Here is a 14,051-nt window from a genome sequence, read left to right as displayed (position 1 = left end):
TCTAGTTCTTTATGACAATACATCAGTTATTGACGTCAAACATACAAAACAAATCAAAGTAAACGAAGCTTCGGCAACGACAAACTATACATGGGTGTCAGTTGATGCCTCAGAAATATCTGTTACATGGAAAGATCGTTTTTTGAATGAAAGACATGAGAAGCAAGGCTGGTTGCGTGGAGTAAAAACATTTATAAACGTCCAAGAGGAATATGATGATTTGTATGGACATCGAAATGTCTCGTATATTCGAAATATAAATGGTAAGTTAGTACTAGCTGCAAAATCATTACCATCTGTTTAAGATTCTTAAGTAATGAAAATATTGTTACTTTTGAATTGTGCTATTTTGAATATGTTATCAGAAGCTATTCCTAGTTTTTAAACTGTTATTGATCAGTTAATGTATATTTTAGTCATATTAGATGTGCCACTAACGTCATATATGGTGCACCCTGTCATATATTGTTCAAAACGTTGCCGTTATATTCTAATTGAGAATCCGAATGTGTGCATTAATGAGTTTCCTAACTGGAAGAATTGAAATGCATATATATATATCGGTTTAGTCACAATAGTTTATTATTATAAGCTTTTTGAATCGAGAGCTATATTTCCTATCAGTGTTTGATGTTATGTTTTTCTGCCTGCTTAGAATGATAACTTCCAGTAAATATTGATAAATATATACTTCCACATTCTTTGCTGTGTTTTTATTTGGACTACGATAAGGATCCTGCGGGTTCCTAGAAGTAAGAAGCAGCATATTTAACGGTATACCTCTCGTATTTTTAGAAGTTAGCATCGCAATTAAGAGGTATAAAGCAGCAAAGATAGCTGTATGTCTCAAATTTCATGGATATGTTTGCATTGCATGTAGAATTTAAACATATATCTGTTTGATACGTAAAAAAATAGATGGATGTTTTTTAAGTAGATTCGCCCATCATGAAAATTAAATAATTGTTAGAACATTGAACGTGTATGCAAATAACAGCTACAAATGTACCCCAGAGGTTTAATAAGCGTATTATTTTCTACTATTTTAAAAGGATTAATAATTCACGCTACCAATGCTGAGAGAGATCAGACATCAGACTTGACGGCCGTATTTTTTTTATCCCTCGTATAGTATATTTTGGGGATTTTATTTTTAATAGTAGAAAACAAAGCAAGAAGCAAAAATTACGATACATCTTATACACTTAATTATATATGTTTCATACGTACTTATATGTTTCATCCATATTTTTTTTCACATTGGATAACCTCAAGCAGACCACAATATCGCACAAAATAAATAAACTTGTTCGAAATTTGGCTTGTTTTGCACAATTATATTGATTAAACAATGGCCCGATGGAGTAAATTGTTACAAGGTAAACAGATCCGATAAAAGCTGAGTTAGTATATAACATTATTATATTCACCAGTTATAACAAATGCTGAACATGCGGACAATAACTTTTAATGTTAACAAATTGACAAGACACAACATTTGTGTTATAAATTGGGAAATCATTGTCGAATAATTTAAATAGAATAATAAATATAATCCAATTTAGTTGATGTACAAATTATTTGATGAACATTTAATAAAAAAACATATGCTATCTGCTAAAGCAGACTTTAACCAATTGCCTTATTAATGAATTATTCGTGACGTCATCTGTGTTGCTGAATTACTTCGTCAAAAACACATATCTTGGGTATTTCAAAGCACAAGGGTTTTTTTTATTTAGTGTTTATAAAGAATATTTTGAAAACTTTAAGTTACATGGTAACTGAAGCCTGTACACAGTTAAAAAAAGGGGACAATTTGATTGGTTAACTTCCCGTGATGGTTATTTTCCTATATGCAATGAAATGTTATGTGAAAATTTTTCTATTGTACTGGACAGGATAAAACTTTTCTCATGCCAAGTAATTTTGATTTGAAAAAAAAAATTCTGCACAATGTTTTAAAAAGTGCACATTAACAAAGACTAATAAGTGAAAACCACCTATTAGGTTATTACCACCATTGATATTTCTCTATTAGTTCTTTGGTCGTGTTCCCATTGACCTAAAATCGGTGTTGTGTAATTGTAATTCAAACGTAAAATAAACACAATTACGTTCCCGTTGATAAAAACCAATGTTTACATGTAGTTTAAATCATGTTTTGTCTACATGCAGTCCATAGTCAAATGTAGGCCTTGTGTCGGAAAAGTGTACACAAAACAAGGTGTTCAGAACATGGATTTTACTATGATCGATATTTAAAAGAAGAAATGTTTTTTTTTTGGATAAAATTGATATTCATAATACTTGTTTATAAACTTGTTTTAAAAAAAAAATTGTCTGAACTCAATACATTGCTTTGTTATAAAAATGAACTGCAGATAGCTTTATTAACCCCTTATCATGACTGAAAGTATCATCATTGACAAACAAATTATTCATTTTAATATGTGGACTGAGCGTTCACAGAAATATTTGCCACTGGTCTTTACTCAATCCACGATTCACTCATAAATGTATAACTAAAATCAGTGTGCAGTAAAATAGATATAGGAAGACGTGGTGTGAATGCCAATGAGACAACTCTCCATCCAAATAACAATTTATTAAAGTAAACCATTATAGGGTAATGTACGGCTTTCAATACGGAGCCTTGGCTCACACCGAACAACAAGCGTTTTGTTTAGCTAGTATTTTAAGATCAGTTAAAATGCACTTAGAAATTAAAAAAACATTAACTTGCAATGTACGAACTTTTTTTTTATCTCATTCCTTCTTCTTCGTCAGTTAGCATCCTGCTGCAGCCTATGTTTTTTATTTCATAATTGAGAGATCTTTAGGGAATTACTCTTTCATTTTTATTAGGGAGGGGGATCTATGATGATATTTTATCTTCGTTAATTTTAGTTGTAATCTCCTGCCTTTTTTTCCCAATTCGGTCCTGCCTTTTTTCATTATATTATCATATATTTGTCTTTGCCAAGTTGCTCATCCTGCCTTTTATTTTAACTCAAAAATCAATGATGCCTTTTTTTCTAATTTGAATCCAAACCTCGCCCCCCTAAAATCAAATGATAGCTGTTTTAAATCTTAAGTATCTTTAAAGTACTGCAAATTATCAAAATGTCTTTAATTTGAAATCGATTCCATTTATGGCATATAGTAAACAAGTGTGAACAAATCTCATGCACAGGTTAATAAAAAGGTGTAAAGATGTGAACAAATTTGATGTGAAACCAGTGTACATTACATTAAACTAATAGTAAACTTGTTTACTCTACTTGGCGTTTGGTGTGAACACGGCCTTTGTTAAATATGCACTTTTAAAAATATAGTGCAAAATTATATTTGTTTAAAATAGAAAGATACTTGGCATGAGTAAAGTTTTATCCTGTCCAGTTAGTACTTTAGAAAAAATGACAAGGAAATATTTTTTGGACCTTTTTTCGTAGTATGATTTTGTGGTATTACACCAACTTTACACATACCATTTTTAACTTATAATTTACCTACAGAGGTCGTATATAAGATAAACGAGTAGACACTGTAGCATGAGCAACCATGTCATAATCAGGTTATTACACTATTGCTTCTTTCAAATTATATTTTCAAAATAGTATATTTTTAATTTCAAATACAGGAATTGTCAGATTTGAAATTAAGTACGAAATATTTGGACCCCAACTTATGTCAAACCAAAGTTTTACACAAACAACAGATGTAATGACTCAAACTGAATATCTGAATATAAGCTGGGAAGATGGTAATAGACTTGATATTACTGTTAGAGCCTTTGACATTTTTGATGAGTACAAAGATGACAAAATATCAGTTTATAAAGATGTTAGCTTTCCAGTAATACAGCACTTACGGTTAACTAAGGGAGACAGAGTGAACATATCAGTTCACAATTTAAAAGATTTCTCTAAAATGACGTAAGTAACGTATATTTGTTATTGTTTTCAAACCTTTATAACGTCGGATATTTAGTTTTGGAAAAAAAACAACACCACAAAATTCATAATCATTAAAGATCGAAATTGATAACTCTCCACCAAAACCATTGAAAACAGTTATTAAGCCTGAAATCATTTTGTTTTTACCTTAAACGGAGGAAAAGTACAAGATGAAATAAAATTAATGATACAAAAGTCCTTTCAACATTTAATCAACCGTTTCTAAAAATAGTTATTCAATAATAAAATTCTAAAAGGTCATTTAAAAGACAATTTCTGTTCATGGTCATCTTTAAGAATACACTATTCTTGTATTGTTTCAGCCGTTTACAAATGTGTACATTCAATAATTGTTACGTCCTATTACTACCAACACGAAAGTACTCCTACAGAAATGATAACCTTTAACATAATAAGTGGTGTCCTCATATGCCTTCACACATATTCCTACTTCTATACTGCAAAAAAAAAACCCCAGCAAATTCAATAAATATCAGATCGTAATATACTATGTATACCGATGGAGAAGCACACACAAGACATATGTTTATAGTCTTCAGATTTGTGCACCGATATCGATACCGATAAAAGATAAACACATACGAACACATTAAAATGAAATTGTATTGACAGATTTTTTTGGCACATCTTATAGCCTTTATCGGTACCAGTCTTTTTTCGTCGTGTGATCAAAAATTTTGGTCTCTGTTTTTTAAAAGTGATCACTAAACCATGCAAGTAAACGAGCATGGTTCTATAATCTATGAACATGCATTGTATCCATTCAAGAAGAAAAAAACTGGCTTCAATGGTATACTAACATCCCAATAGTTAGGTAGACATGAACCAGTATCTTATACCTCACACTTTTTGCCCATGGATCATCATTCGATACTTTCGTCGTCAGTATTGACATTACTATACATTTGACACAATACACCATGCTTTGTGTACAACATAGAAGGCGGAGTGGGAGGGCTAGGGGTCACATTGGTAATTTTGTGTTTTGGTCATAATTTCTATGTCAAAAGGTAAAAATTAGACCTCTAAAACTTTCAAATTGAATGATTTTTTTATATAATATTTTATAATTTACTGTTCAACAGATATCCATATAAGGTTGACCATTTTCTTTTTGGATGAATGTGTATGTTTGATATCCCATTATTTTATTTAATGCATGTAGTTTTTCATGTTTATTATTATGGAAACTTAAATCCATTGGGTATAAGCTTCTTGCTTATACATTTCATTACGCAAAATAATTAAAGAGTCCAGAGATAACAACCTATACTTAACGGATCGTATAATGATGATCACAATATGAAACAAATATATCTAATATATCTAATATTTCTTTATTGGATAACGATTATAAAACAAACAAACATGTACATGTTTGATTCGAATGTTTCTTTTAACACAAAAAGATCTCATCTTTTCATTGCATTAAATTATGCATAATAGCTAGTATATACATTGATCTTTTAAAATTGAACTACTATGCAATAACTGTAAGTAATTATGCTTTGTGAATAAATTATCGGTTTTTAAGAGCTACATTGAATATGGCTTCGATTTCACGCTTGAATAAATTAGGTGGCGGAATGCCGAAATTATATTGCAAAGAAGACATTTCACTGAATTGTAATCAAATATTTGTCTTTTCTATCCTAACAACAAGTATTCTTTTATCAACACTAGAACAAAATTAAAGAATTTGTCTTGCTTTGTTTCAAAAAATAAGAATGACCAACGTATGAACAATAATCTTTGATGCGACTGTCATACAAGTTATATGTTAAACTAGCTTTAAAACTAGTTTTAATCCACACTTTTCTACATAAGAAAAGCATTTAATGTATTTTATCTATAGCTTTGAGACAAACCATTTGTTATCTTATTATTGTATTAATCTGAGTTGTCAATGATAAACGATATGCATGTAATTTTAATGACTCCTTTAAAATGCTTAAACACTGATCATTTTTTAAAAACAGCAGCCATTTTTTATCTGCAGCCTAGAATGGGAAGCATTTGATTATGACAGTGGGCTGGACCAAATGGAATGGAGAATTTATAATAATTACAGTAGGCTAGAAGAAAATTCTACAACAATGGCACAAGGGAAGGTAGAAGTAAGCATAAAGTTCCATAATCAAACACCAAAATCAAAATCAAAAGCTTAAACACATCAAACGAATGGAAAACAATTTCATTTTCTTAACTTGGCGTAGGCTAAATACGAACTAAATCTAAAAAATGTATATTAAAATATAAAATGTGGCGAACTCATAATAATCACAACAAGGGACTGAATAAACATAATAAAACCTAAAATTATGAAAACTCGACGAAATGCATTGATGTTCTAATCCTACATTTTTGACATTCTGGAAAGGTTGAACCCTAGAAGATATGCGTACTTATATGTATTCTTCTCTTGTATATTTTATAGATATTGAATGACTGCACCAAACAGAATGATTCAGAACCAAGAGGTCCATCATGTTACTGTACAATGTTCCATGGTTGTTTTCAAAAACACTTTAAAATTGGACCAAATATTGTAACGGATTTAAGAATCACATCGTGGAAGGAGTTTGGGCTATTCGATTATGACTACTATATTCAGGTCACGGCGACAAACAAAGCATTTTTAAAAACCGAAAAGAAATTACAAGTAGGTATTTTCTTCAATGAACTGCTGCAAGTCTGCTTTCATAATCTAATATATTAGACAACATAACGTAAGGATAAATCTTAATTCCTCTTTAAATGTACAAGAAGTGTTATGAAAATTGCTCCAGAACATGAACAGTCTCTATTAAAAGTTCTCTAGTTACCGTAAAACTTGTTTCGAACACAAGAGAGTTTATTTTAGCAGAACAGTTTGAACTTCGAACAATTTTATTATTATTTTTTTTTTTATTTTTTTCTTTATTATTTCAAACAACATGCCGTATAAACATAATTGGAAATCTCTATGAATACGGTTTTAAACAATTATCTCTAGTTTCGTTTGTACTTTAAACAGCATATATTGTAGATTCTAACCGCAGATATTAACCTTTAGGTCCATAAAATGTAACGAATGGAAATTTCCGTCTAGTGCAAAATGACTGGACGAAATAATAACTGCTTGAAATCATGATCAGAATGCAATTTTTGTCATAAAATAGAATAGGAGAACTAGATTGCTGTAGCTTTTTCCTAGAACTTGTCTAGGGTTCAACTATCATATTACTTATACCATGATGATGATGATAATGGATTAGGTGACAACCACCAAGATTATATTAATTTCTTATCACATTTCGATAACTACTATTTTGTTATAATAAAATTTAACTATTAGGGGGATCAGAAGGACCTTTAAAATTATAGTCAGGGGCGTAGCTGTCGTTAGGCACTTTAGGCACGTGCCTACACATATTTTTTTCACAAATATTTTTTTTTATTTAAAAAAAATAATAAACAACGTTATCTGTAGATGAAAGCCGGTGAAGTTGTCAAAACTCTTTAATTATCGAATGTCCTGTGTACACTAGTCTCTCGTCCTTAGACTAGTGAATGGAATACTAGATATAATTGAATGTTTAAACTTTTGAAGATTTTACCTTATATAGAAACTATAAACTAGAACTTTGGCTCAGATCATTTCACTTCATTTCACTTCTAAAAACAAAAACTTGAATGAACCTTAACTTGAGTTTTTTAATTTGTTAGTTTTCAACCAGCTTTCCACTTTGTCTTCACCCGACTTGCCAATGTTGGTCGTCTGTTTGGCTGTGCAGGATGTATAAATACGCAGTCACGTTTGGTCAGAATGGGGACATTAAATCCGATGCCTAGTTGTAGAGAGAATGCAACTCTTTGAGGAATTCATAGTTGTTCTACTGAAAGGCAAAATTTCTGCTTCTATCCAACAATCCCTCATTTTCCAATGCATGGCATTTTTAAATTTCCAGACCTTCGTCCTGCACGATACCTATTACAGGACCTAGCTCCAAGTGTTATTTATTGTAAAAAAAAAATCAACGGTCCTGAACTTGCATAAATATTTGACACTGGATGTAAAAAAATCAATCAATCAACTGGCTTCCTGTAATTTTGAGTACTCTCAAATCTGCGTGTAATGGCCACAATTATATTCAAAATTCCTAAGCAGGTAGGGATTTTACAATAGAGGATATAAAACAAATACGAATTTCTTGAAATTTGTTAGGCATCGACTATGTCTGTATGTGTTTGTGTGGCTAGGGTAAAGGTTTAAAGATTCAAAAGATTGATGGTTGATGTCTAGCCAAAAGGATAGTTCTATTATATAGCAGTATCAGTGTTTACGTTCCTATTTTTTTAATGAAGGATCGTCAATATGCACTATTAATAATTCAAGTTAAACGTATATATATCAATCAGAACGGAATAGATATGATAATACCAAAAGGGTGTTCTGCTTAATTAAAGGGATACGCTGATCTACGCTGGGCAATGCATATTGTAAATATTTTTTTTATATTACGGATTGTACTGCGTTATTTAATTCACCAGTCAGATGTTACTGTACATTATTCATAATTCTTCGAACTTTTCATCATGTATATTATAATTATCATGATTAAATAACCAGTAATATTTTTGTACATAAAATTTTGCAGCTAAAACGCTGAAAAACCGTGTTAAATAACCAGTAATATTTTTGTACATAAAATTTTGCAGCTAAAACGCTGAAAACCTGCACCAGTTGGGGGCCTTTAGCGGCCCCAGACCCCCTGCCGATTGGTGCCTACAGTTGACTGAATACCTAGCTACGCCCCTGATAGTTTATGACTTACGGTTATGTATTCATTTCTGCTTGCGATATTAGAAAAACAAATTGCTTTTAGCGTCAATTTGCGTTACGAGCATACATTATAAACTTGAGTATATGTGTTTGAAACATCCGGTTTTCAATTATAATATTTATTCGAGGTACATGTATTTTATTATTTTGTCTATCTTAATGACCATTTTCATTTGATTTTTTTTCTTAGCGAAATTGGAAATAGTATAAATGTAATAATGTTTAATGTTTAAATTTTAGATTACTTTAGATTTATCGCGACCGCATGAAGGATATGTTCATGACGGTATTAAAGGTGACCATGAAGTAAATTTTCAGCAAGGTGCACAACTCAATGCTCACTGGGAAAGATTTTATGACCTAGAGAGTGGGATTGACTTTTATCAGTATGTGTTTAGTGATAAATGTTTCAATGAAACAGAGATGGCAGTTAGCAGTGAGGTACTTTATCTTAAATCAGATACATCTGTTTTGTCAAACATATTTTATTGGAAATTTTTAATCATGATGTCACAAGACAACAGTAAATATCAACGCATTAAATGTACGACAAAGATAATATATTCAAATATAGATTTAAAAGAAACAAATAAACATTTTTATCTAATAACATATAAATCAAATCATTGTATTGCATTAATATTATTTGTAATGGCTGCCAGAAGATCTACATTTTTTTGTTTGGATAAATATTTATGTCTTGTAAAACTTCATGCTAATGTTTAAAGCAAATTATATTAGTCCTATCATATAGTTTGCACATGTCTTTAAACTCATTAAAGAAACAAGGCTTTTGAATGGTCCGCCAGAACTTTCCTTCACACACGACCCATCAGTGCCACATGAATCAAAGTTGTTCGAAGGCTAAATAAAATACGCAATTGAAGAGCTTTCATTTCTAAAATTTCTATGATATGAATTATCATAGAAAACGTAAATATAGAAGTGACCACTTGCATCTGAATAGAAATATTGAAATCGAATGGCGAATAATGAAACGACCACACCTTTCTCATCTGTTTAACGTAATTGATATTATGTTTTCTTAATATGCTTGTGTTTTAAAATATTGAGGTATAGTGTCTAATAAAACATATTTATTATGTTAAAATACTGTTCAACACTCTCTATAAACATTGTGCATGAATAAGTGCATCAATCCACTTTAGATAACTGGAATGCACGACCAAGAATAAATCAGTCGAATTTTTATATATGGCTTATGATTTTGAGGAGGGGTGACTTGGTAATCGAGAAATCTATTCATTATTATTGGGTGTTTTTTTTAAATAAATTCATTACTTAAAGTTAATATCATTGTGCACTTTGTAGACGTTTGTTTAGTTTTTATTCATTTAATAGGGACTTTTTCTCATAAACTATTTTCTCCATAATAGCACAAGTTAGTATACGTTTTTTTTTCAATTTCAGAAACAGATAACTTACAACACTAGTGCTACCTGCAATGCATCATCAGAGGGCACCTTCTTCATCTCTGTGACAGCTGTTAATAAAGCAGCAGAAAGTTCAAACGTGGTATGTTCTGACGGAGTTACAGTCTCTACAGTGATTCCGTTTATCAAAGACTTTGTCATTGAGGGTGCTAAAGCAAGAAATCAAATTTTGAAAGACTACAATGGCATATGGTGGTTACTAGATAGTAATTTAATACGCCATAGAATTACAGATTTGTCGGGAATATCTGCGTAAGTTAAGTTTTATTCAGTTAAACTTGTTGAATGCTATGTGTTTAGCTATTTCCATCACTTGCAACGTGTGTTAATATCTTACAATTTAAACATTATGTTTGAAAATAATACTATCATTTAGTTTAGACAATGCACCTCAAGAATCTTTTAAGAACGATATTCATGGCTTTATTTTACGTATTGATTTAAACCCGAAACAAAACAGCAAATGAAATAGAATATAAAGTTGAATGTCCTGTACAAAGTCTTGGCTATGGCAGTTGTTATCAAATAGTTCGTTACTATGTTTATTGGCGTTTGTTTTTGTTGCACATCGGTGTTTATGTTGTTCCGTTGTTATCTTCTTATAGTTGATGTATTCCTTTAGTTTGTAACCCGGATTGTTTTTCTCTCAATCGATTAATGACTTTTGAACAGCGACACTGTTGCCTTTATTTTTATATGAAACCTTTTATTAATTTCAGTCAATAAGCATTATAAATTAGCAAACTGGTTATGTTTTAAGCGAAAACCATTCAAAGTGTCCAGAAGTAAATCGTGTAGAATCTGGTGAAATGTGTTACATGCCAATATCAATTGTAAATATTAATTCTTATCCATCATATAATCAGTTATTTTAAAACATTTGTTATGTATTAAAACCATTTTCTCTACACAAAGTCACAAGTGATTTATTACTTTGTCTGCTGTTTTAATTTTCTTTTTAATTGCAAATATATGAAAGTGATACCCAGAATAATTTAAAAGTTTTTAACAAAGAAAAACAACCCAAATAATTGTTTTTCGAAGTATATGACACAAATTTCAGAACTCTTTTTTTTTTGTGTAATTAACATATAAAACTGACACTGAGTCCATTACTCTTTTTAATTGCCCGTTATAACATTCAAATCATTATAGAATTTATAGTAAGTCTGTTTTAAAAATTATTGATACCAGCTGACTGTGCAAAGACTGATTTACTTTCAGTTTACAGCAAAAAACGTCTTTTCAGTGTCCCTGTACTATTCAATGAATTATTATTTTTTTCTGGCTTATATTTCTTATTGTATATTTATAAAAAACTAAAACACATATAAATTCTACTATGAATAGCACATTCTTATTTTGGCAAGGTTCTGACTATCGTCACTACTTCACTTTCATTAAAAACAAAACTGTTTTGTGGATAAGTTCATATATCTGATGTGGTATTTTACAGATATCCTATTTATTCCTTTAGTGTGTTTAGATGTTATACTGTTTTCTTTTTATCAAAGTATCCTATTTTGGCAACTATTATAGTTCTTGTTATTTGGATCTTCATTCGGACTATGACATATATGCAATAATTTTTTTCAGTCATACAATAGCTTCTCGAATTTTCTTTTTCTTATGGGTTATATACTGCTCTAGCAATGAATAGTTCCGAAATATGTGCTCTATGAATCGCCCACATGAGCTGAAACATGAATAAATAAGATTGTAAGATACAAACATATTCCCTTACAAGAGATATCAAATTATGACAATGAAAACTTTAAACATTTTTACAATCGACAATACTGTTGGGTTGCTGTCTCATGGATATATAGTGGACGTTTCTTTTCACACATGTGTACAAACAAACTAATGTGGCTACACGTATGCACTAAAAAGATAGATTCCAAGTGTAAATCTTTTATAATCTTAAGAATTTGTCATTTTTGTTTTCTTTTAAAAGACATTGTAAAATAGATTTAAAACAAAACAATACCTGACTTTCTTATGCATGTATAAAAACGTAAAGTCACAAAAATGCTCTGAGGAAAATTCATATGGCAAAAGTAAAATGAAGACAAATACTGAAAATTCTTCAAATATAGAAAGGACGCTCGCGCCAATAGATAGCAACAGTTTCATGCAAATTGGTAAAAAGGTTTTTGAGTAATTGTCAGACATGTTGACAACAAACAGACGGATAGACGGACGGACAGACACATGGATTACGATATATCATAATATTTTGTGTAAACGGGCGTATATAAAGTATTGTATATACATGTAAAAATTAATATCTATCTTGTCAACATTACATTCAAATAGTTGTATTAATATATATCTTGTCAACATTACATTCAAGACATTAGTGTATATAAAATTATGAACATACATAATCGTTCATGTATCTGTGACTGTTGCTGGAATAATTCGTTTTGGAATTCTAAGTCTGGTGCAATTTTCATAACTGAACGCCTCAAAGAAAATAAATATGGAATCATAAACTGTAAAAAGGATAAAGCATAGTCTGTTATCATACAGTTATTACATACAGATATTGATTCATTTCTTGATATTTACCTTATACTTTACGAATACATGCTATATGTGTCTGTTAAGTTTTCTGCAGGACTCCTCTCTAGCAAAGAACTACAAATTCAAAATAAAAAGATAAAGCTTAATTCCTTCTTCACTTCACAAATATAAACTCTCTGTGTAAACTCTACAGAGTAATATCAAACAGAAGACATTCGTGCAGAAGCAGATAGAATGTGAATAAACTCATCATAGATACCAGGATTAAAATTTTATATTTACGCCAGCCACGCGTTTCGTCTACATAAGACTCATCAGTGACGCTCGAACCCCAAAAATGTTAAAAGGCCAAAAAAGTACGAAGTTTCCTCGGAGTTCAGTATTTTTGTGTTTTTACTTTTTGAAGAGCATTGAATTTCTCAAAACTTTTCTCATTAAATTGCAAAATTGACATCAATACAAAAATGGTGTGTTTTTATGACAATCAAAGAGCTTAATTTAAGAAGGTGTAGTTGTAAGTGTCTGGGAAGACTGCATCCAAGCAGTCATCTTCTTTTCATTTTTGTTGAGAACGATTTTAAGGGGAATAATTAAAATAATAAGATGTGGTATGAGTGCCAATGAGACAACTCAGTTACTCTTTTATAATACAGAACAAAAGAGAGAGGAACAAGGAAAATAACAAGATACAGTCAAACCTGATTAAACCGGACCCTGAATAAACCGGTTTCCTGTCCATTCCGGCCGAAAATGAAAGTCCCATATTTTTCCATTCAAAATCTTTGTTAAAATACCCTTTGTAAACCGGACCCTGTGTATTCCGAATTCCGGTCTAATTATGAAGTTCCAATAATCTTTATTACATTAATTATTACCTGTCAAAACCGGTTTGTCTAATTAATTTCAATGATCGATATGCAATCAAAACATATTTGTTTATACAATATGGCTTTTCGTGATAATCAATTAGTCAGGTGTCAAACTGTGAACCTACAATCGTACAGTAGTGATTTTATTAAAACATTATAAACGTGTCAATTAAACGAAAAGACACACAGAATATATCTCGGATTGAACTTACGCATTAACTTGGATAAACAAATTAAAATCGCGGAGTAAGAAATTCACATCGTGATTTCGAAATCCTGGGTTCCCTGTTGTGAACCCCTAAACAAATGACCTTGATAATGAAAAACATTCGGATGACAACAATCAATGGATATTGTACACTGTACGACAACGTTTCGAAAGTGATGAAATTAC

At 30.7% G+C, this 14,051-nt stretch overlaps 1 protein-coding gene and 1 long non-coding RNA gene across 2 annotated transcripts; both read left to right on the top strand.

The window, feature by feature from the left end:
- The first annotated feature begins 73 nt into the window (after positions 1-73).
- Positions 74-6,100, top strand: LOC143060891 (uncharacterized). Its single transcript, XR_012974160.1, has 3 exons — positions 74-263; positions 3,644-3,938; positions 5,980-6,100. It is a non-coding gene; the product is annotated as an uncharacterized LOC143060891 (long non-coding RNA).
- A 323-nt stretch (positions 6,101-6,423) lies between these two features.
- Positions 6,424-10,515, top strand: LOC143060892 (uncharacterized). The gene is made up of 3 exons (XM_076233646.1): positions 6,424-6,642; positions 9,046-9,246; positions 10,237-10,515. The coding sequence occupies exons 1-3, from the start codon at positions 6,481-6,483 to the stop codon at positions 10,513-10,515; spliced, it is 642 nt and encodes a 213-aa protein (XP_076089761.1). The 5' UTR covers positions 6,424-6,480.
- The last annotated feature ends 3,536 nt before the right edge of the window (positions 10,516-14,051 follow it).

This window comes from Mytilus galloprovincialis, unplaced genomic scaffold (genome assembly GCF_965363235.1).
Source record: "Mytilus galloprovincialis unplaced genomic scaffold, xbMytGall1.hap1.1 HAP1_SCAFFOLD_178, whole genome shotgun sequence".
Classification (NCBI taxonomy): Eukaryota; Metazoa; Mollusca; class Bivalvia; order Mytilida; family Mytilidae; genus Mytilus; species Mytilus galloprovincialis.
The sequence above is the reverse complement of the archived record's forward strand: the minus strand, read 5'-3'. Positions and strand labels throughout refer to the sequence as shown.